This window comes from Strongylocentrotus purpuratus, unplaced genomic scaffold (genome assembly GCF_000002235.5).
Source record: "Strongylocentrotus purpuratus isolate Spur 01 unplaced genomic scaffold, Spur_5.0 spur5_scaffold_5, whole genome shotgun sequence".
Classification (NCBI taxonomy): Eukaryota; Metazoa; Echinodermata; class Echinoidea; order Camarodonta; family Strongylocentrotidae; genus Strongylocentrotus; species Strongylocentrotus purpuratus.
The window spans coordinates 44,003,238-44,027,896 of record NW_022145611.1 but is presented as its reverse complement, the minus strand read 5'-3'; the positions used below and the strand labels follow the sequence as shown (position 1 = coordinate 44,027,896).

Below are 24,659 nucleotides of genomic sequence, written 5' to 3'. Positions count from 1 at the left end.
CGTTATGCAGGCGAGACCGCCGAGAGCGTTTCCCTTGTTATGTTAAAAGGTTCAGATGAAGACCAGTAGGAATACATAAGATCTTTATACTGGTAGCATCAAGATTTAAGGTTGTTTTAACTCAAATATATGGGTGGGTTTGTATACACTGTAGCCCTAACTCTTTGGAAATAAGGTTATACCTTTTCCACTATTGTACACCATATCTTCCCAATATTTTCTTTTTTCTTTTGAACAGAGATCAATTTACACACAATTCAGCTAATGTTATTTCCTCTTGAAAAAAATGTTGAATGGTACCATGCAAATAGCTTTTAAGGGTCATTTGAGTGGAGTTTGTTGGCTGCTTTGGTACAAAGCAATCATGAGAGGGAGTGGCCCATTGAACAAGTGGTTTTGTCTAGGGAACATTTACATGTTGAAGTGTGCTGTAGAAAATATTGAGGGCATCTTATAACTCTTATTTCATGGCATCAAAATTCTTCAAGAAAGTTGCATGTAAATCTGCAGGGTAAATATCATCTTACTATTGTACTATATTCTCAGCTCATAAAGTGTACAGAGAACATGAAAGGTGCAGTACATTGTGTAATTGTGTATTGATGTTAAAAGCATTCATCAGTTTAAAAGGAGGATCACTAGCTGCCTTAACTTTACTTAAAGCACACACAAGCACGCATTTATTTTGCTGAAAGAAGAGAAAGAGAGAGAAGGTGGGGATATGATTGGAGAGAGAGAGAGAAGGTGGGGGTATGATGGGAGAGAGGGAGAGAGAGAAGGTGGGGATATGATATGAGAGAGGGAGAGAGAGAAGGTGGGGATATGATATGAGAGAGGGAGAGAGAGAAGGTGGGGATATGATAGGAGAGAGGGAGAGAGAGAAGGTGGGGATATGATATGAGAGAGGGAGAGAGAGAAGGTGGGGATATGATAGGAGAGAGGGAGAGAGAGAAGGTGGGGGATATGATATGAGTCTTCATGCTGTCATTGAGTGAGTGAGTGAGACCCAAATACATCAGATTAATTTAACAATCATTGTGGGGCCTCTCTTCTATTTATTGTTCCATTTTCATTTAATTGGACAGTTTTAGTTGGCTGCCAAAATGAAAAATCTATGCAAGCTGTTAGCTCCACTTCTTGTAAGAGTAATTTTATGAGATCTCATTGCCCATCTCACTTCTCTAACTTTAAAACAGTAAGAGATTTGCATAAATAGTTTATAGTTATCACTGAAATTTATATAATGTTTTTCATTCTTTGTAATGGGTGTATCAACTTGTCAAGCCACATAGGCTTTTACTGATACACCCTATTTCATTTTCCAACTATTTGTTTTTAAATGTTATTACTTTGTTTCACATATTTAAGTTGATTTTATATGTACATTGTAAATGTTTATAACCTGTTTTTTAGTGTGTTTTTACTGAATTTGAAATAAAATGTATCAATAAATTTTTTTAAAAAAAACTCTAATTTCTTTCCCAGCTTGGTAATGCAGATGTAGTGAGAGCCTTGTTAGTATCAGGCGTAGATCCATCTATCAAAGACGGTCAAGAACAGACGGCTTACGACATCGCTAAACCTTCCAAACAACTCACAATGGTCTTCCATGATGTCCTACTGCAGTCCATTGCACAGTCAAAGTAAGTTTCAAAACTAAGAACAGGGGCGGATCTGGGGGGGGGGTGTTCAAGCTTGGGGGTGTTTAAACCCCCCCCCCCTCCCCCCTTGGGCGGCCAAGTGAGAAAGAAAAAAAAAGGGGGGGGAAAAGAAAAAAGTAAAACGGCACGATTTTTGGAAAAATCCTGGATCCGCCACTGGGTCAAACCCCCCCCCCCCCCTGGCAAAAAGCTAGATCCGCCCCTGAAGTATTTAAACCGTTGCCTTTGACAATGTATCTACCGTAACTGATATACATTACTTCACACAACCAAGTAAAGTTGACTGTACAGTCATAGTACATCCTCTAAGGCACTTTTTCTTATGTTCTTTTTCTCAGACCATGTTGGATTTATTTATATTAAGTTAGCTCTATAGGTATTCAAAAATTATGTTTACTTTGTATGTAATATGTATTATAATTTTCTTTCATATATAAATGATATCAATATATACCATAATTTCATTGTCCTTGATAGTTACTAAGTAATAAACTTGAAAGTACTTGATGAAAAGTTATTGAAAATGTGAAAGGATACAAGGTTATAAACACGTATTTGGCCACAATGATTTCCTCCTCTAGTTACGATGATATCTACATCTATAAATGATTTTAGAGTACATCTACCATCTCTCATGGTATACAAACAAATAGAAAGTCCAATTAAAAGTTAAACATTAAGTTTCCTTATTAAACATTCTAAGCTTACTTTTTTTTAAACATTTCAAGTAAATTTACTTCAAGATAAATTCAACTTATATAAAGTGATCACCATCAACCTTGGAAATTACATTTTTGAGAAACATCTAATACTTCCTACACTGACTTTATCACTCCTTTTACAATGTTTCTTCCTGCTTCATAAATTGTTTTCTTCATGTACCGATTAAAGCACAGCATATAACCATGTCTATAATAATTTGGGCATTCATTTAGCATTTTAAACCATTTTTGTAGGATATTTTATGTCAACACATTATTTTGAACTGATATTTCATTCAACGAGCCATACCATAAGGTATTATGGCATACTGCAGGGATCTGTCCTGAGTGCTGAACTGCTGATATTAGTTCTTGAATCTCAACAAATCACACGCAGTACAAACAAAGCAACATCTGGCGATAATTGAATGTTTACCCAATCAATAAATGAGCCCACAGTTAAAGCTGTTTGATATTAATGTGATGGATCTGTGTGCTAACAGTTTTCAATTTCTTTTTGCACTTTTGCAATCACCATTATTTTCTGCTGGGCCATACATGTAGATCCTTCGCTGCTTTCTCAAGTTCATGAACAGTCGTTGTCAGACCTTGTGATCTGCTATCTACCCTCAATACCTAGCATATATATTCATAACATCATACAACTAATCACTACATCCTGTACCTTCCTCTACCCGGCCACAGTCTATGAATCTTTTGCTGCCTACAGGAGTATGGATAAATTCAAAGTGACTTTTCAAATATAGGCAAATAAATACCAGCACTTTTCAAAGTCCCATATCATTGTTAGGATCAGCAGGGATCTCAATCATTGTAGAAGAGTCTCCTATACCTCAAATTAACTTTAATATACATGTATGTAGATTAGTTGAGAAGAGATCCTGAAATTAATGGAGGAGATATTTTTTGTTAATATTTAAGTTTAGCAAGTCCTATCTCACTAAGTCATGCCACCGAGTGTTAAGAACCAATTTTTAATGATCAGTGGCATCGCAACACCGATATCTTTTCTTCATCTTAATTTCAGGAGACCACATTTTTTCGGTATACCTTTTTGGATAGATCATACCAATGTGTAATATGCACATACAGTATGTACATATGTTGTACAGTGCAAATCTTGATGTACTGCGCAGTGTAGAATTTCAATATCTGTTTTGCGTACGTGGACAATGATTTCAAAAGCAGACAATATTGATACTGTTATGGTAAGCTGAGCACCACGAATAGTACTGTACCTAACATAATAACAATGTAAGAATACTCTTTTATCATACAGCTGTTGATTTTAAATGTTTAGCACAGTTTGTGTCACTAGTTCCAAGGCCATGTACAGTAGTTTTTTTTTCCATTGGATAAAAGTCCATTGTGCATATTGTCTTGGCATATTAATCTGCCAAGTTCATAAATTCCAGTTTCATATTATACATGTAGTATGGTAATGATTCAAATGATTCAAATGATTTTATTTCTCATGCAAAACATATGCAAGAATAATTATATCACAAAAAGTATGCAATGAAACGACAAATATAATAGAAAAAGCACGAGAAAAGAGGAACTAACTTGAAGCAGAGCTTGTTGAAGTGTTAGTTCCTCAGCTACTGTTTTACAATATAACATGAACAAGTATGAAACATTACAAAATCTATTGCCATTTTGAAAGGTATTCTTGTAATTCAAGAAGACCTTTAAGTTGGCTTTAACTAAGTTATTGAATACATTGCATGCAGGTTTTGGATAATATTTGTTCTTTGAATTGATTCCATTATTCTCTGGACTTCAGACAGAGACTGAGAATTCACCTTGAGTACACTCTTTTTCCTCATAATGTTCCTCTCCTTGTGTTCTTAGTAATAGTTTTGTTTCTTCAGAATCCAGATCATTTTCTTCTCTCTTTCCCTCGATGTCTCTGTAGCTCTCCTCTGTTTGTATCTTGCTGGCTAGGATAACACTTACCAAGTTGTAAAAGCAGTGGTCTTGATATCAAATACATTGTCTGTTTGTCCTTTTATCTTGTAGGACAGAGCAAGTAAAGGCGTTGTTGAGCAGTGGTCTTGATATCAACCAAAAAGATGAAGCTACAGGAGGAAACACAGCTCTTCATTGGGCTGCTAGCTTCTCCGGAATAGATATCATTAAAATACTATTAGGTAAGCCAGGCTAGAAATAAGATCAGTTTCAAAGATTTGAATTGTTGCTAGTTCATTAATCAGTTTCAGTAGCAAAGTTGTTTTTTGTTTTTTCTTTATTATGATAAGTAAATCTGTTTTCAAGCATTGCGAATTTGTTAATGAGTCGAAATTGCAAATAATTTTTTTTAAAAATATTAATATGACACAAATGTGAGAGATCCTCAATTTTGATTTATTCTGTAAATCCTAGTTTCAAGAACAGCCATTTGCAATGCATTATATCTAAGGCTTATTACTTGGCAAACTAGGATGCCACAGTGGGAGTGAAATGAGCAAATATGAATAGAAAATATGAAATGCTGTGAGTGATACATGTAGTTTACTGGTCACTTGCCAGATGCCCTTGTGTGAATTGACAGGCAATTATAGCATTGCCAAGGATTTAATGACCCACTGACCATCTTTTTGTCCTGTGTGATTAAAGGGATTCTGAATAATGATGGAAACATCTTATTCTGAAATAATAAGTACTGCCTGAAATTTATACCTTTAAGATTATAATTGGAGTATTACAATGTACCTATAGTTTAGCAGATTATTAAATGAAATAAAATAATTTTGTTTGATAGATATCTGAAATTAGATTGAATTCTGTTGAAAATTTGTTTGTTGTTATGAGTTGTCCAGAAGTTGACATAAAACTTTCTAGAAGACTTCATTTATGGTTTTACATGGATGTTAGTTTTAATCAAGATTTCACTTTTAGTCAGTATTGTAACCTAAAAAGTAAATGAAATACAATTTGTATGCCTCTGTGACGTTAAGAATGAATAATTAGCATGATATATGTTGTCAATGTTGATATAGAGCACAACCCTGATGTGAATGCGATCAATTCCGATGGGACGACACCCTTACATGATGCTGTCCTGAGAGGGGATGTAGACATTGTAAAGGAGTTGGTAGCACATGGTGCAGACATCAATGCTAAAGCAACAGGAGGGTGAGTAATGCTGGTTATCACAACAAATCAGTTCTGTGACATCTAATTACCTTAATTGATGTCCGTATCTTTAAGCCATCTTCTCCTAAACCAGAAACTTTTATGTCTTTGAAACTTTGCAAGGGTTGAGATTCACAAAGGTTTAACATTCCTTGAAATAATTGTTCAATAAAGTTGTAATTCTTGTATTATGCAAATTTTTCCTCATGACAGTTTCATGTTTTACAATATCTGTTTTCCTGTACTAGTGTAAGATGTAAGAGGGACAGGCACTTCTCTTTCATTAACTTTTCAAGATTTGATTTAAAGTTTTAATATGATGGACAAATTAAGAAGAGATGTGAAACACAATCACATTATTAGTGGAGAAATTAAAATATATCAATTGTGAAATGAGGTAACTATCATGCCATTGCTAATGGTTATGGAAAATGCAATTGAAATGTTGATCTTGATGACACAAACAAATCATAGTATTACACTTCAGACATCAAAACATTTTAACATTTGTTATAATTTGAAAAGCAAATATGTTGGAAATGACATTGCGTTTCTTTCTACTTTTTTGTTTTCATTATATTCTCTTCAACAATTAAATGATCTATTTTGTGTCTTTTATTTTGATCATGATTAGTAAATCTGAAGGAAAGAGTCCTTTAGATTTAGCCGAGGATAATCGAGAGCTGAAGGATGTCTTAGCTCCTCCTGTCATCATGAATGGACATGTAGAGAATGGACAGAATGGTGTATCAACAGAACAGTCCGAGGATGCTGACAGTAAGCTAGGACTTTAGTCTTTATTAGCCTTTAAAAAAAAATGTGCAAAGAAAACCCTTAAGGACACATTTTACGATCATGACATTGTTAGCACCAGGAAATGGAAGGCTGGAGACCAAGAGAAAGTCTTCTTATTTTAGGTTTGTGTCACAAGTGGGTGAAAATGTTGGTAATCGTTAGAGAAAAGTTATGGGAGTGCTTTAAAGTGTCATTTAGAGGGTTTTATAGGAATATGAAACTAATTTAATGTGATAGTAAATTTTAAATGAGAACATGCTTCATTGTAATTTCTTAGAGATCTCTGGTTTTGATAACCTGTAAACATGATTGACATCAGTGAAGCAGTAATTTTATCATTTTGCAAATCAACCTACACATGAACACACAATACAAATAGCAAAAGTTTTGCTGATCTCTTTCAATTAAATTGTCCAGTTTCTAGGGACAGGCAAATTCAATCACCAAATCATAAATTACCAACAAATGAAGCATTAATTAGCCTTTCCTTTCATTTATATATTTTGGTATGTATATTTCATAGATGTGTGTTTTATCAGTTTGTGTGTTATGAAGGTGTAGATGTGCCTTTCTTTTCAGTCACTTTGGAGACAGAGGAGGAGGAGAAGGCTGAGGAGGAGAAGGAATCATCTGTCAAGGATGATTCTACTACCACACCGGAGGTGAGAATAAAACAATCAATACAAATACTGAGAATCTTTCTTTACACAAGGTACATCAGAATCTCTGTTACATCAACCATTAAGGACCAATCTATTTAATGTTAAATCAGAAACTGTAACAATTGTCCAATGAGAGTCAACTTTGGTTTCTCACAACTTGCTACCAGTTGCTGGGCTCAGTGTGTACATTGTGTTTTAATTTAGCTGTTTATCATTCAACCAAGAATTGTCAGAATGTGAATGTGAAAACAACCAGAAATCTTCATTCTTTCTCAAAGATACAAATGATACTCTCTCTCTCTCTCTCTCTCTCTCTCTCTCTCTCTCTCTCTCTCTCTCTCTTACATCATGCAGGGAATAATTTTCCTCAAATTTTTTGATTAGCAATTTCAGGTGATGGATAAATATTTCAAATGAAATTCTGTACATTTCTATGGAAGAAAACTGCTACACAAAAGATATTTTGTATAGCAGTCATGCAAAAATGCATAGCGAATTGCGATGCGATAACAGGAAAATTATTCCCTGTCATGATATTACATGAAATACGATGTTCTCTACAGTATATTGTGATCTCAAGTAGTAGAATATTTAGAAAGTAATACATGTTTAGACCAAAGTCGGTTTTAAGCTTGTTTGTACTAGAGAAGACCAATGTATTGATAATAGGTGGCAAGAAAACTCAAGAAAATTTGCCCATCTTATATCTCATGGATACCTTTCATTTGATATTTACTAAGCAGGCTGCCAGTCCTCAAGTATCATCATCAGTCCAAGATGAGGATGAGGAGGAAGATGAGGTTGAGATTGATCTTGAGACGATAGAAGGAGAAGAGGAGGAGGAGGAGGATGTTGAAGTGGATCCTAGACTGACCTTCCTCTGGCCCCAACCTCAGCAGGTCATCCAGAAGAATGGAGACAGATTTATTCTCAGTCAAGATTTCAGTGTACAGCTAGCAGCCATTCCACAATCAGGTAATGACTATAAGGATCCTCGCTTATTGTCGTATTATGTTCTACTTTGTTGTGTGTTTGTTTGTTTGATTGTTTAGTCTTTAGATGATGCCAGAATGCTGAATTCTTGAAGTAGTGGTTGATCATATTTCTATCCAGCATCTTCCATGGATTTGTGTTGACAATTAAGAGCAGAATTGATTGACTACATAAGATGTTTTAATGTAAAAAAAATGGTAAATGAAACAATTCAAAATAAACTACCAGTACTGGCTGTAACATAGTGGTTGTTTCATTTGACCCTTGGCAGGTACCCTTGAACCTATGGTTGACCTCTGGACTATCCAATCAGCTGTCTTGATGGAGAAAGGATATCGTTGTGTGCTGGAGAATTCTGTAGTGTGTCTTGATCCCTCAGCTCAGGTTGTTTGTAATATCAACCCTCTACCATTCAAGAGGGAAGAGAGCTATAGGATATCAGTCACTGACAAGATGGTGAGTTACAACGCGATAATAGTATCAAAATTATAAATAAGGAAGATTGGGATAAAACTTATATTCTCTCGTTGTTTTGTGGTATTTGTGAACAATGGAATAAGATGATGGATTGATTCTTCTTATTTCTGTGAAATTCTCTCATCAAATTCTTGCTGGAGTGTCATTAGTATTCAACTAGATTTATGCAACTCACAGGATAATTTTACTATAAGAGACAATATATGCATTATACTTTTTCTGTAAATTATTAATTATTCTATTATTGTTCAAGTTCAGTATTTATTTAATTCCATAGTAAAAAAAAAAACAGTGACATCAAAATATTACTTTTACATAAATATGATTAACATAGTACAATATTGACAGTAAAAACAAACAAATAGGAATTAGGTTGCTGTATAAAAACCCTAGAGGGTTTGTCTGGACAGCCACCAGAAAAAAAAACAGTATAGGAATCATACAAATGATATATTTATTTGAATAAACAATAACATAAAACAACAAAACAAAACAAATCAAAGTAGAACATAAGCAAAAACAAAAACATACATGTAGACCGCACAACTCTAAACAAATTTGCACTGTGGAGTAATTGAGTGTTTTTACGATGTAAGATTATTAGAAATAAGATATAATTTAAGCTTTCTTTTAAATGAGTTCAAACTATTAATAGAAGTAATGTCATACTAAGAATACCTATGATTAAAGGTATAGACCAGTTATGATCATGTGATTGCATTGTGAAAGAAACGTTGTGGAATCGATCAGAAAAGGTTGATCATCTAGCATCTAGCATCTGCAAGGTTTTGGAATCATCAAAATGATAAGAAATTTGGCCCATTCTTTGTAAAGTTACAAGCACTATACACAGAAAGATGTATATGGGACTACCCTATATCTCTCACAGACCATGAGAGAAACAAATTTACCAAATATATGAATTAGTAGGCAGTTTCCAGGCAATTTTTTTATCATCATGTATTAGTCAAAACATATTCTTTCACATGATTGGTAATGAGCGCTTTCATTTCATTTTTTGAAATTGCGGCGTTTCCAATACTGGTCTTTACCTTTAAGCAATGTGTGAATGATTTACTGATCCATTTTGTTCCATAACCCTTGATTTAGGTGACGATCGTTGCTGCTGATCTTCCTGGTCTATGGCATGCAACAAGTACGTTTGTGCAGCTGGTTCAGCTCTGTCATAAGGAAGGCATTCCACAGCTTGAAGTAAGTCATCTCAATACCACTAATAAAAGATATGTACAGTATTACATGGAACAGTCCCATGCAGTTCCCAAAACAAATTTGGCCTCTTTATGTTTTTACAGATGCCTTCATGTGATTAGTTTATCAAAGAGTTGTGATTATTATGTATAAATGTGTTATGGAACATTGTTGAATGTAGTTGGCATCTAGGACCCCTGTTACACATACGTCTGAAAGTGGACTGAGGCCGGCCCCGGAGGCGGCTCGACGTATGTGCCCAAATAGTTCAAGTTCAAGTTTTATTTCAATTCAAGTCCATAAAAAACATATAAGATACAGATTATATACAATATAGAAAACACAAAATACACACAAAATGGAAACATATATGTCTACAAATATATCGGAATTATAAAAAGTTAAACAGCAATAGAAATGAATTGGGGAAACTGCAAATAAAACCATAAGGTTCTGTCGAGGCAGCTCCCTGTTATTAAAAGATACATATACAACTTCCAACAATTGGCTATAAAAAGTATAACAATAACAAAACAGTGTACAAAACATAGGAGACGTATTAACATGCAAATATTATTATAGATTTAAAAACAGATGAAGTATTTTTTTAGTTTAGATTTAAAAGAGTTTAAGAAAGCAGTATCACGTATATCTTTGGGGAGGGAATTCCATATTTTCGGGCCAGTGTGTCTAAAAGTAAATAAGGAATTTGTTGATGGACATTTTTCAATAAAATAGTTATCAGGATTTCTAGTATTATAATTGTGTAACACCAACTTTTTTTGAAAAGCCGGACTGAGGCCGGACTGAGGTCAGGTGGACTCAGTCCTCCTCTGGATGTGGTTTGAGGCTGGCCTCAGTCCCGCAATCAGTAGGTGTAACACCAAAGTGGACTCGGGGGCCGGCTTATAAGCGGAAGTGACGTGACCTGTCATCATTATCAACATAATACATCGGGCGCCCTTTGCCACCTTCTCTTATGTTATTCTTTGTTTTTATCATTCTATCACTCTCTCTTTCTGTCTTTCCTTATGTTATTCTTTGTTTTTATCATTCTATCACTTTCTCTTTCTGTCTTTCTGGAGTCCGTCCAAACGTCAACTCGTGAAAAGGCGGCGTGAGGCCGGCCTATGTGTAGATGTAAAATTGCGGGCCCAAGATCATGTGTAACAGGGATTTGATGATCTCGAGGCGGCTTCAAATTGCAGGCGTGAGGCCGCCTCCAGGGCCCGCTTTAAAAGCTGACGCATGTGTAACGGGGGTCTAGGTGTAGTTTGTGACATTGGTTTATCCAACTTAACCAAGATATAACATTAAACAAGTGAACATGACAACCTGTTTCCTTTGGATAATTTGTTAAGGAGAAATATTAGTTTTCATATAATGTCCATCACATCACTGCAACAGATATTGAGACCAACAAATAATGACATGTAATAATGATAGTATGACCAGCAATGAACTAACTGTGTAGTTAACAGTGAATAAGTACAGATAATACACAATATAAGATGATGATGACCAAGGGAATATTAATCAAGTTGTTGTTATTTCTATGTATCTATCGTAGATCTCTGATTGGCCTAGTATCAAGCATAGAGCTGTCATGTTAGACTTGTCTGCTGGCAGAGTCCCAAGGATGGTAAGTCACTTTACTTTCAAGATACATGCTGTCTGTTTACATATCAAAACTTTTGTGATCAAAACTATCATGAAACAGAAACTCCTTTTAATAGGTATTTATATAGCTTTATTGATCTTTTTTCAGTGTACACTGTGTGGTTGAATTTTGCAGGAAAAGAACATGTACTGAATACTTTGATTGCTATTATTTCATGTAATAATTTCACAAATTTTGAGAAGAAGGGAAGGACTATTTCTGGTTAGAGCCAGAGTAAATAGTGTGAATACTAGAGATTTGGTTACCAGGGCCCTGTCTTTAAGAGTTGATATCAATCACAACTATGTACATAAGAGATAGGAGACTGCAAACTTGTGATTGATTGGAGGACTTGTGATTGATTTGGATCAATCCTAACTCTTTGTAAGATGGGGCCCTGGAATAATATGTATGCCTAATTTAAATAAGACTTATAAGAGATGAAATAGAGGCGGTAATTAATTCTTTATTTGTTGTTGTTGTTCATTTTCCAATTCCAGGATACTCTACTTCAACTTGTGAATAGTTTTGCTCAGCTGAAATACAACGAGGTAAGCTATTACTACTACATGGAATGATAATTATCACATATCCCTCTTCTGAACATGATATGTCATCCTTTAATATTTAGAATACTAAGCCTACGATATCTATGGCTGGGATCTTTTGGAAAGAAAAAAGTGTAATACATGTACCAAAATCAAAGTTTATTCATTGTGTTAACATTTTTGAAAATTACCATGTAAACACAAATGTAACTTTTTAAGACATATCTCCTTGTATGTGTGGAGTTGAGCTCAATGGGTTTTGTTGTGTACTGTATATGGTTCAACACCAACTAATGATGGAAAACAATTTTCTTTCTTTTGCTGTTCCTCCATAGCTTCATCTGTACGTGAAAGCATACAAGGATAGTCCTATACACGACACCATGCCATACTCTGGAAGGTAATTTTATTTCAAAGTAAATAATTATTGGCTCATTTTGATCAACTGATAGAACAATACTGGAATGCCAATATGCACTGAATGTTTATTCCAGATGATCTCACAGTCTAACATTTAAATCCAGACATAGGTGGTACAGAATATAAGTTTTCAATTCTCCCAATCTTATTTTGTATTTGTCCGTAAAGATGACTGATCTTTTTTCTTTACATTTCTCTGGTGTTCAGTGAAATACTATAAATCAGATATCTATGCTTTTCCCCAACACTGCATAAAATGTATGATACTGGCCTACCTTTATTTGTATGTTGAGAAGGCCTCTCAATCACTCCAATAATTGTATATACTGTACTACTTTAAAGATATGCCAATTTTTATAGACACTTCTTTAAGTAAGATAAATATGTAATATTTACATTTTAATTTAGTCATTATACTTTCCATTGGTCTCTGAATTGTATATATTTATATATTTGTTAATGCATGATATCTTCAGTCTGTAATGATCCTCAGTACCTTGACATATTGACCTCTGTTGACCTCTTGCAGTGAGTTGCTTGACCTGGAAGTGTTTTGTCAGTGGAGGTTCATCAAGCTGGTTCCTCACATTGATCTCATGGAAGGTGGTGACCTTTCACCTCCACTCTTCTCTATCTTCCAACAAGTCCTCTCAAGATTTGGATCCACCAGGTGAGAGTAATATAAGGAATCATCAAGTGATTGTAGCAAAGTTAAGACTCAAGAAATCTCTAGCATTAGGAGAATAGTGTATTTCTTTAAGTAGAGATGAAAGACTGAGCTATGGAAAATCTTTATTGAAGAGCAGATCTCATTTCATGAAGACATTTAATATTTTGACTGTTATTTATAGCAATAAGATTGTATAAATCTATAGGCTGGATCATAGATACTTTTGAGTAAAAAAAATACAAGTTCTCATAAGTTCTTACAGATCTGATGTATGGCATTATAAAATTAAAGTGATTTCAATCTATGTGCTACATGGAGAGATATTTAGATATATATAGATATATTCTTTTGTTTTGTTTTCGTTGCAGGGTTGTGAATATTGGACCCAATTTGACTAGGAAACTGTTAGATTCCGTTCCTCCTCCAAGCCCTCGTCCAGAGACACCTCAAGATGATAATAGCTCAGCAGATCAGTCGAAGACATCTGATTCTACTCTGAAGAAAGAAACATCAGAAACTAAGACAGAGGAGACGGGAGAGATTACAACTGAAGCAGAAGGTAAGTCTTCTTTGCCTAGATCATTCACTCTCATACAAAGTTGAGAGACTAACTATATTATAAGTAGAATATGAAGGTTGAAGTTTGGTTGGTTTGATGTTTTGTTTTACCTGACTGCTAAGAAAGCATGTGTTTGCTTGTAAGTAAACAACTAGGGGACCGAGGGACTTGGTTATGAAGATAAATGCCTTACCAAATGTCACTAGCTCATTAAATTGGTTTCGAACGATGGACCACTGCTCTACCACTGAGCCATCGCACCTCACTCGTATAATACAAGGTACATATTTCCAAGCGGCTAAGTTGTTTATTTATGAAAAGTTTCTTGAGCCATAAGGACAATCTTCAAATCTTTTATAAACCTATAATATAAGAGATATGCATTTGTTCTATGTTTTCTATTTAGGTAAGATGAATAATTATCTGTATAAAAGTAAAAGCAATGTTCATTTTTGTGTACAAAAGCTGAACTAGAACTAAGTTTCCTGTTGTATTAACTGCAGTATTATCCTTATTCATATTTTCTTAGTCCAAGAACTATTGTTAGAAATTAAACATGTTTACAAGAACATATGATTAATGAGAATCCTATTCAAGTGATTTGGAGGGATGTTCTGAAATGCTCTTGTTGTTTTGATGTTTGTTAGAAGCCAGAGAGGATGAGATGGAAGCTCCCAGACCCTCACCATTCATCCTAAGCATTCAGGATCAGCTGAGACTGATAGGCATTGGAAGCAATCAAACACCTCTCTTCTGTGCTAACGTCATCTCTGTTTATGAGACAAGCTTCAGACAACTTCCCATTGGAAGTGTAGCTATGTGGTATGGCTCTAAGGTAGGTTGCTTTCTGTGTGTATATGTGAATGAGATCAGTCACAAATACCATTACGAACTGCTACGAACGCCGTACAAACGATTTTCATACAATGGAAATTCGGGAAGACAATGTAAAAACGGAGATTCGTACAAAATTATTGTTCGTACAAACTTTTGTGACCATAGCTTAAGATATCTAGTTTTTCTTCCTGAATAGAGGAATTGCTTGTGTATGCATGGAAAAGCAAAATATTGCTTGATGTATCGTTAATTTTATATGTCTCTTTTCATGTTCCAACTGAGAATCATGATACAGACCATCATCACTAGGTCATAATCTGCTTTTACAAACCTTGCTGAACTTAAAGATCATTAGTTGAGCATCTTGTATTAGCAGAGAGAGTAACTTAGCCATTGGTTGAGATGGGATGCCGAGGCAGGGGTGTATAAGACACCTCATCCCTGTGTGATGACTCCCATACATTAATATCATATCAAACAAATAGTTTCACAATATGCCTGGAATCAGTGCCCTAATTATCCTCACTTATTATATCACGTTATTTGTGTAATGATCCATTTACTGTATGCTTTTTTTTATTGCAACGACTTTGATACAGACAATCAGATATTGGTATGATTATATTCACTGAGAATGTTTGGAGGGTGTTTGCTTGTGTCAGTATTTTATCATATTATTCACAATAGTTTTGTCCTTTTTTCCAGAGCAATTCTGACTTTAAGAAAGCAGGAAAGAAGCTTCTAGGAAACGGGTGAGTTCTACATTAGATACATGTACACTATTTGGGTTTTGAAATACAGTATAACTTTTTGACGGAAAATGTATTTGTAAATTTTATCAGTTTTTGGTGTATGGATTGAATTTAGAAGACTTTCTTTAACTCAACTCATTGAATCAAGATGTAAAGGCTACTATAAAATTCAGTTTACTAACTCATTGGCTGCCTTGCTAAAGCCAGGGTAATAATCAGGGCAGCGCCAGGAGCGTCACAACGTGACGGACATGTGTGCTATATAAGAAGCCACTATTATTATTATTATTATTATTATTATTGTCTTCTTCATCTTTCAGACAAGGTTTCTATGTGTGCCCTGGAACAGGTGTCTGGAATAGGTAGGTTTGTTTCTGCAATAATCTCCACACAATAGTTTATTGCCGAAGACAGTGAATGTATGATGTTAATGTAATATATAAATAATACATTACATTTTTCATTGTACTATCAAGTCATCACACTTTGACAGGATGCCACTGGGCCAAAAGACAATCAAAGAATAATTGTAATGACTCTATCAATTAATCTCTGTGTAAAAGTAGAATATATATACAAATTATGAATTTAATGTTCAATGATTTTCTAAGTAAACAAGGAAGTTCTTTTTAAACTTGCTTTAAAAATATTATTATCAAGTGTGATTTTATCAAGCAGTGTGGTAAATGGAGTGAATGCTGGAATGGTTTGTTGGAGCACTGTGGTATTGTGCTTCATTAATTTGAGTTTAAATTATGAAATTGTAGGTTTCAATCGTAACATAGTATTCCATCCTTAGATAAAGTATTTATCAGTATTGCCTCTCTCTACCCTGGTGGAGTAAATGGATACTTAGTAAGACATGTTTATTTGATGCACTATGAGTTGCTATCATCCATCATCACTATGGATGGGGTAGTACGATCATAAATTCAGAGACATTGTATGTATATGGATTATGGAATATCATTATTGTGTAGTTAATACTGTTGTTTTATGTCTTTTTGATTGTTTTTTTTATATTTTTGTTTTTCTTTAGTTTGGGTGGTGCTCCTGAAGGGTCGATCTGTAACATATCTCATGCCATCAAGACAGCTACCACCAACCCTAATGCTATAGGTCTCTTGCTCACTAACTGGGCTGGTTGTACATACTCTAATCATCCAGTACTTAGTTGGCCAGCATACATCTCAGCAGCAGGTCTTTCATGGAATGCATCTACTTCTCTGGTGAGTTCTTCTCATTATTATTTGAATGCTGCTTTGGGTAGCTTAGCAGAATGCAATCGATATGTTAGTCAGTAGTGTTTGATAATTAAAAGTTCTTTTTTGACATCGAAATGAAAGTCCAGGTAATATTAATCCTGATTGAGATAGTACATGTATTTACCATCTGCATAACCTTGCAATGGGGTTCTTACTTTATGTGATAAAATCATGATTTACACATTTTGCTATCCTGAAGCATCTTTTTTTTTTGCCATTATATTTTGCAATCATTGCCATATAGTGTAATTGGCCTAATCCATGAATAGCCTGATGATAATATCGTCAGGTGATTTAGCCGTCTTGTACAGGTTGAGATCCTGCTGGTTTGCTTTCCTTTCGTATCGCATTATTCCTCAGTACCGTTCAGTAGAAATTAAACCTTATGGGCCCTAGTGGCCCATCTGCACTCATATTCTGGCTTCCTCAGCAGTCGGATAACAAAAACTTCCAATGTTTTAATGTATTTTAGATGGACGTTAAATCTTTCATAGTCCAAGCAATGATGTTTCTATTGAAAGAGGTATATAGTACATTAAAGTGCTAATGATAAATCTAGTTATCTATTTGTATTGTTTTCTTTGCAGGACTTTCTCCATGGCAACCTTTCATCGTTGATAAATCGTCACATCCTTCAGGATCCTGACTCACCTCTAGGTGATGCTATCCTTGAGGTGGGTCGTATTGATACCTATCTCACCAAGGCATCCCTCAATCAACTAGATCTACCTGTCACGGACAAATCCGTCATAATACCTGCCAAAGAGGGCTCTTTCCTCTGTCGAATCATTCAGGAGACGGACAACATTGATCTGGAGTTCATCACAATTGAGATCATAAACGTAAGTTATCCTGTATACATGTTGGCAATATTTTAAGAATCGATGTGGATGGTATTTGTTTCCTTCTCCTTTCTAGATAATAGATTGGAGCCTATCTTTACATCATCTTATTGTTTTCTTCTCCTTTCTAGAATGCTATGCGCAGGATACGGAAGAGTCAGTCGTCTGTGAATGCTGTGGATAAACTCAAGCTAGACAGAAGAGTCTACATACAAGTTCATCTCACTCTAGACTTGATGTTCTGGGCTTGCAAGTAAGTCTTAGTCATTGTAAATGCATACAGATTTAAATGAATTGCTGCTGTGTTTTCAAGTTTGCGTTCTTAGAATTCACTAAAGTTATCTTTCGAGTAAAGTTATGAGAGCAAAAAAGTTCTTGAAAAAATATAAAGCTATATATAATGTATATATCAGGAAAGGCTTAAAACAAATGTGGGGAAAGGGTGCAAGAGATTGACAACACCATGAAATTAAACATTGTATCATAAATATGAATTATTATTATTATGCAATATTGCTCACTGTGCCTCTTAGAAACTTCTTTTTTGTTGTTTAAGGATGGCAAAAGTTTTTGTGATTGAATGTATTGAAGATCCTTTTAGTGCCAACAAGTTTTTGAATTATTGTTTTATTTGAAATTCATGAGTAAGATTTTGTATTGTCATTTATTTTTGATTTTGTTTTATCATTAGGGTGTGATGCTTTTTCTTATTATGTTTTCAGGATTGATATAAAACGGTCATTCTTATTCCAAACACATTGTAAATCATTAAACACTCTTTGAAGGAATGTGCTACAATGGCACACAAAGGATGTCTTGATTTTTGTTTGTTTGCTAGTATGCTGCAGCTCTTCGAATATAAATGTAAATATTAACATTGATGTGTGAATCTTTTTTCTTGTAGGATGGTGCGAGCTTTATTGATTGCTGGTAAGAAACCCAATCATGCTCAGAGTGGTTTCAATGTCATCAATGTAGGACTTGCCAACCTATCTGCAACCACCAAGACAGATTCAGCTAATAAGTAAGTCTCACACATATTCACACTCACTTTATTTTTTTGATTCTCTTTAAAGGCTGTCTGTACTAGTTCGCTCAGGGGGGATTAGACCATACAGGGTCGTCACTGACAGGTGGCTATCTCATCAACTAAGCTCTCAATTAAAATAAGAAAAAGAGGATCATTGGGGACCAACGGTCACCGATTTGAAAATGTTTCTATATAGAGGGAGCAATTTGCTACAAGTAGTACAGTGGGGCTTTAACTACTAAATACATTGTGAAAAACATTGTATTTTGAGTGGTTCATGAATGTCCATCTGTTAATGAGGAATGAACTTCTAAATTGTAGAGCTCTGTGTATCTTGTATTGGAAAAATGAAGTCATGGGATTTGTTGTCTTTAGGTCTAATGTCAATAAAAAACAAAAATCTGTTGATCAAGGTCATAAGGTCATTGCAAATACCTACAGTACGTTTTGCCTTATATTTGCCCAGCTTTTTATCATGTAGTCTGCATTGTGACACAGGGTGTAGAGATCAAACAAGATATGTCTCCTTCTTCTGGTCAGATTACTGGCAGTATGTGCAGGAATACCTACTTGTATAGATCAGATCATGTGTTGGGATTCTTTCAAGCAGCATAACCTATGGGATAATACTATTGGGACTTGAGTGTGAAATTGCTTACAACCATAATGAAATTTAAAAAAATTGGGTCAATCATTATGATATTGAAGTCATACAAGGTATCAAATATATATCCATTTATTTGGTGTCATAATTAGAACTCTTATAGTATGACTTGGACTTTGTTATGCCTCCGCCACCGAAGGTGGTGCCGGAGGCATCATGTTTTCGGGTTGTCCGTCCGTACGTCCGTACGTCCGTCCCGTTTGACCGTTATCACAATATCTCAAGAACCATTTAAGATTTAAACTTAAGACTCGGGAATAGTATTTATCACCATAGGAAGACGATCTGATTAGATTTTGGAGTACGTAGGTCAAAGGTCACAGGTCACAGAGGTCAACTTATGAAATTCCTTGTATTGAGTTTGTTAGCGCGATATCTCAAGAACCATTTGAGATTTAAACTTCAAACTTAAGGATAGTATGTATCACCATAGGAAGACGATCTGATTAGATTTTAGAGCACGTATGTCAAAGGTCAAGGGTCACAGAGGTCAACTTATGAAATTCCATACATTGAGATCGTTATCGCGATATCTCAAGAACCACTGGAGAATTTTCACTTCAAACTTAATGATAGTATGTATCACCATATCATGATATCTCAAGAACCACTGGAGATTTAAACTTCGAACTTAGTGATAGTGTGTATCACTATAGGAAAACAATCTCATTACATTTTGGAGCATGTAGGTCAAAGGTCAAGGGTCATAGAGGTCAACTTATGAAATTCCATACATTGAGATTGTTATCATGATATCTCAAGAACCACTGGAGATGTAAAAACTTCAAACTTAAGGATAGTATGTATCACCATAGGAAGACGATCTGATTAGATTTTGGAGCACGTAGGTCAAAGGTCAAGGGTCACAGAGGTCAACTTATGAAATTCCATACATTGAGATTGTTATCATAATATCTCAAGAACCACTGGAGATTTAAACTTCAAACTTAATGATAGTGTGTATCACCATAGGAAGACAATCTGATTAGATTTTGGAGCACGTAGGTCAAAGGTCAAGGGTCACAGAGGTCAACTTATGAAATTCCATACATTGAGATCGTTATCGCGATATCTCAAGAACCACTGGAGAATTTTCACTTCAAACTTAATGATAGTATGTATCACCATATCATAATATCTCAAGAACCACTGGAGATTTAAACTTCAAACTTAATGATAGTGTGTATCACCATAGGAAGACAATCTGATTAGATTTTGGAGCACGTAGGTCAAAGGTCAAGGGTCACAGAGGTCAACTTATGAAATTCCATACATTGAGATTGTTATCATGATATCTCAAGAACCACTGGAGATTTAAACTCCAAACTTGTTTAAATTGCTCTATGGCGGAGGCATCATTTTCGACTGCGCGCAGTCAAAATTCCATCTAGTTAATATGTGACTCTTGTCTTTTCTGATCCAGATTGCTGAGTATGATGGAGGAGTACAGGACAGTTTGGTTGGATCAGTGTTATCAGCCTGGTCTGGGGGCTTCAGGAATGTTCTTCAAAGATGTTCTCAAGCATCTTGTACCAGAGGGCACTGAGAAAACAGAAGATTAGAACTTCAAGGATGTACTTCACAAAGTCATTTATCAGATAACGGGGATAACAGAAGATAATTCTTGCAATTACTTCCCAGGTTTATATTTTGATTGAGAATATATTTATGGTTTTATATTTCCTATGATTTCACATAGTAGTTTGGATACCAAATGCTTATATTTTCACTTAAAAGATGAAATTGCACTACTTGATAGTGATAATAATGAATTATAAATGGTATGAATGTAACTTTTCCATTGCTGTATATTTTATTTATGCTTTTGGTTAAATGTGTAGTTCAGTTGGTTGTACAGTGGGTTTTGGTTCAAGCAAATCATCTTAACCTTTTCTCGTTATGTCATGAGACATAACAATGCTCCGTTTAATAAAACTAAGCATTATAAGTCAAAACTTGTTAAACAATTGTTCAATATGTTGTGGCACTAAAGAAGTGCATGAGCATGGCAACCTGGTGCAAGAACATTGTAAAGCCTTTTCATTTGGAGAAGGATAAATATAGATAATCTTATATTCTTACATTTATAAATACTGAAAAGTTGTTGAATTGGAGGGGAATTTGGTGTTTTAGTTTTTTGTGAGTACTGTAGATACAAGTGCTTGATATTGGTACTGATATTTGTTTTACCTGACTGTTTACAATGAACCCAGGACCTTCCTGTTCCAGGACCAATGTGCTTGTCCACTGAGCCATCCACCATGCCTCCATGCCTGTAGTGCTTGTTTATCTTTTCAATGCTAAAGGCAGTTCCAACCACCAAAATAAATGGAACAAACAAGAGCATTTTTATCCTGAAATTCATGTAAACTGGTCCCATAAAATGATCTATGTGATACATGTCTGTCCAAATTTGTGGCGTTGTATGGTTATCAAATATGCCTTGAAATAATTATTTCAAGAAGCCTAATGGATCATAATTATCAGTGTAGTTAAGATGCTGCAATTCTCTCATTCCCCAAGACTTAACATTGGAACCACCTGGTATCTGCAGCTAGTGAGTTTGTGTAATATCTAGGTATATTTTTTGTGGATATTTGTTTGCTGAAGGTAATCTTTATTTCCAATGATAGGTATATTGGAGTGACTGGAATATCTATATAGTACAGAATACATCTTTAAAGGCTGATTACGATCAATTTATTCTATTTATTCATGGTTTTAAAAAGTTTACTGCATAGTATTAAAGTGACTACTGATTTGAACTCACCAGAAAAATGTAGAAATTTTCTAAAGTAATGAAATTTGAAGGAGAAAAACAAATCTTGTCATTTTAAGAGGAGTTTAGAAAACACCTTGAATTTTGATATATATTAGTTGTTGATATGCATTGAAAGAACATTAGCTTCATTAGTCAACAACAGATATTAGGAATTACTCCAAAGAGTATATTGTTTATGTACATAATGATAATTCCCTTGGCTCTGGGCTTTTTTCTTTCTTTATATATTTTAATAGTGCAAGCTGGCTGAAGTGGCTTAATTCAAGATCATAGTTTGTAAATATTATTTGGATTAATCGAAGGTAGCCTTTGAAAATTGTATCTCTCTCTGAATGAATAATTCGAAAAAATTGCATTAAAAATGTACTGTTTGAAATTCTTTCTTAATTATGTGAGTAAAGTGAATGTGGTATTTAATTAAGAAAGTGCCTTATCAGATTATGAAAATATAAGCCATTTCCATTCTATATTACATGCATGTTTCTCTCCCTTCCTCCTTCTCATTACAAGAACGTCATATCTCCTTCATCTTGTGTTTGTGTCTCTCTTTCTCCTACTTTAGGAGACGGTAGACTGTGATTTGAGTTTACACTTAGTTTTGATTAGTCTTTGATCTTCAAATGAAGCATTGCCAGCTAAATCTGAGTTACAGTACTAGCACAGTGAAATTTACTGCATTGAATTGAAAATAAGAAATAATCGCATGTAATACTTATTCCCTTTTCTATTGTTATTCACTTGAATGGGATTTGCTGTGATAGGGATAATTCAATAGTCATGTCTTTTCTTTTTAGATTATATGAAAAGATTGTCTTGAATTATCTCCTTAATCATTAATATTCAGTGATATTGTAAACTGGGAAATCACCTTCATAAGCAAATTTACAAAAATAAAAAAATATTATTGCACAGATCATCATATTACTAAAGAGGAACGGATATCCATGTGTGATTCAAATCAAATAAATCAGACGGAAATTTGTTCAATCCGCTTATATAACATGCTTTGCAAAAATATATTTTCGTATTTGAAAATTTGTTTTGGGAGATGTATGATCCTAGTAAATCTAGACTATTATTATTATTATAATTTGAATGGAAGTAAGTTATTCTTAGTACAGTATTCAGTGTAGCCCATGTCAAACATTCTTGAAAGATTAATGAGAGATTGATGCTTTTTATTATTTGTAATCTCTATGTTATTCTAAATAACAACGTTCATAATTCACAAGCAATGTATAATTTGAGTGCATCTACAAAGTCTTTCCGTTTCTTTAATGATAGGTTATGTGGAGAAGCTTCAAGTATTTATGTAAATTGTAGTAAAGGTAGACAAAATAAAATCAATTTTATAAAGCTGCTAATGGCAAACTTGCTATCAATATAAATACAAGAGTTTACATTTTATATGAACATTTATGCTTGTCATCTTAAACAAATCTGATGAATAAAGTATTTCCAATGAATGAGTAGCAAGAAATATTCAATAAAGTTTATATATATATATTGACATACATATATATATTTGATTTATTGTTTTAAGTAGTCTTTTCAGTTTTCAGAATTCTGTGTTGTGTGGTGTGGTGTAGATTGGTTATGTTTATGCATATCATTCCATTAACATGATGACATTTTAACTCCCATTTCATCCTAGATGCATTTTGTAACTCATATTTTCAAAATTTGAATAGTTCTGCTTGAAGATCTAAGTGCACACTTTGACGATTTTGCTTTCAATCCTGGAAAGTTTCTCAGGGGTACTGTTACACCATCTCAGGATCTTTAGTGCCAATTACAGTCAAACACCGAATTCATGGACACTTCAAAACAAGTGTAAATCATTTATATCCGCTTTATCAGAACGTTGAGCCTCAAATGGTAAAGCTCAGAAAACAACCACATTCCCTAACCACTAAACAGTAGAGTAAAATAAATGGAAAAGGTGTAATGTACTGTAATAGTTTACACATTTATAAAAACTACCATCAGAAAGCCGTTTTTAGTGTTCAAATCTATAAAAATAAAAAAAACCAGGGCAGATATTCCTGAATCCTTTTAAGCTAGTTGCCAACTAGGACCTTGTAGCCAACTAAAATCCCTAGTTACCAACTATAGAGAAGCCTAACTAACTTACTCAACTAGATAGGAACTAGCCATTGTGTGCCTTCTGGTGGAGTAAATGGAAATTCAGTAGATTTAAAATGTACACCCTTTGGTACATCTACTAAAAGGATTGCAATCCCTAAAGTCGACTCAACAAATAATGTTCCTTATTTTTCCACACAAAGACATTTTCAAGCCCTTTTTTAAAGTTTGGCCTTTTCATTTATTTGGCCTGCAAACGGGACGTAGTACCTTAAAGCTTATCTGCCGTAGTTTACAAGAGGGATTAGACCGCCCTGCAAGGTCACTGGACAGGTGGTTATCTCATCAACTCGGCTCTCAGTTAACATAAGAAAAAGAGGATCATGGGGGACCAATGGTCACCGATTAGGCATTGTTTGTTAAATAGAGGGTGCAAGTAGCTACAAGTAGTGCAGTGGGCCTTTTGCTCTGGTGATGGAGGGGAACCCCCCCCCCCCCCCCCCCCAATAGAAAAATAAAAAATGATGACTCAAGGAGAGCATGGGAAAATTGATCAACATTTTCTTTGTTTTGTTTGGATGCCACGTCCACTAAACGAGAGGACCTCTAATCTGTGTTTTTCCCTTTTTAGATTCTCCAGATTTTTTAAGCCATTGTAAGCTAGGGCAACTGCCTTTGCTGCATCAATATCACCACCCCGGCCCCTCTTTCTCTCTACCCCCCCCCCCCCCACCAAATGTTCTCTCTCTCTCTCTCCTTCACCTCCTCTGCCCCCCTCTCTCTCTCTCTCTCTCTCTCTCTCTCTCTCTCTCTCTCATTAAGCCTACCATGTCCATGAAGGATTAGGTGATTGTGTTCATATATTTAAACAAATTCTGGGCAAGGAGT

General features: G+C 34.8%; 1 protein-coding gene across 9 annotated transcripts in view; it reads left to right on the top strand.

Moving 5' to 3' along the window:
* Positions 1-23,225, top strand: part of LOC581115 — a 37,701-nt gene extending 14,476 nt beyond the window's left edge. For 5 of the 9 annotated variants that reach the window (XM_011675396.2, XM_011675404.2, XM_011675400.2 and 2 more), the window contains 21 exons: positions 1,486-1,643; positions 4,406-4,536; positions 5,386-5,521; positions 6,156-6,298; positions 6,878-6,978; positions 7,719-7,953; positions 8,243-8,427; positions 9,559-9,660; positions 11,228-11,299; positions 11,818-11,868; positions 12,201-12,265; positions 12,815-12,955; positions 13,324-13,514; positions 14,162-14,349; positions 15,057-15,103; positions 15,424-15,465; positions 16,143-16,332; positions 16,956-17,210; positions 17,342-17,463; positions 18,115-18,234; positions 20,328-23,225. In XM_011675396.2, coding sequence (XP_011673698.2) covers positions 1,486-1,643; positions 4,406-4,536; positions 5,386-5,521; positions 6,156-6,298; positions 6,878-6,978; positions 7,719-7,953; positions 8,243-8,427; positions 9,559-9,660; positions 11,228-11,299; positions 11,818-11,868; positions 12,201-12,265; positions 12,815-12,955; positions 13,324-13,514; positions 14,162-14,349; positions 15,057-15,103; positions 15,424-15,465; positions 16,143-16,332; positions 16,956-17,210; positions 17,342-17,463; positions 18,115-18,234; positions 20,328-20,466 — 2,814 coding nt within the window. In that variant the 3' untranslated portion in view covers positions 20,467-23,225. Of the gene's footprint in view, positions 1-272; positions 512-1,485; positions 1,644-4,405; positions 4,537-5,385; positions 5,522-6,155; positions 6,299-6,877; positions 6,979-7,718; positions 7,954-8,242; positions 8,428-9,558; positions 9,661-11,227; positions 11,300-11,817; positions 11,869-12,200; positions 12,266-12,814; positions 12,956-13,323; positions 13,515-14,161; positions 14,350-15,056; positions 15,104-15,423; positions 15,466-16,142; positions 16,333-16,955; positions 17,211-17,341; positions 17,464-18,114; positions 18,235-20,327 lie in introns of those variants that run through there. The other 4 variants (XM_011675403.2, XM_030998338.1, XM_011675399.2 and 1 more) reach the window with 4 other exon arrangements.
* Positions 23,226-24,659: the final 1,434 nt, after the last annotated feature.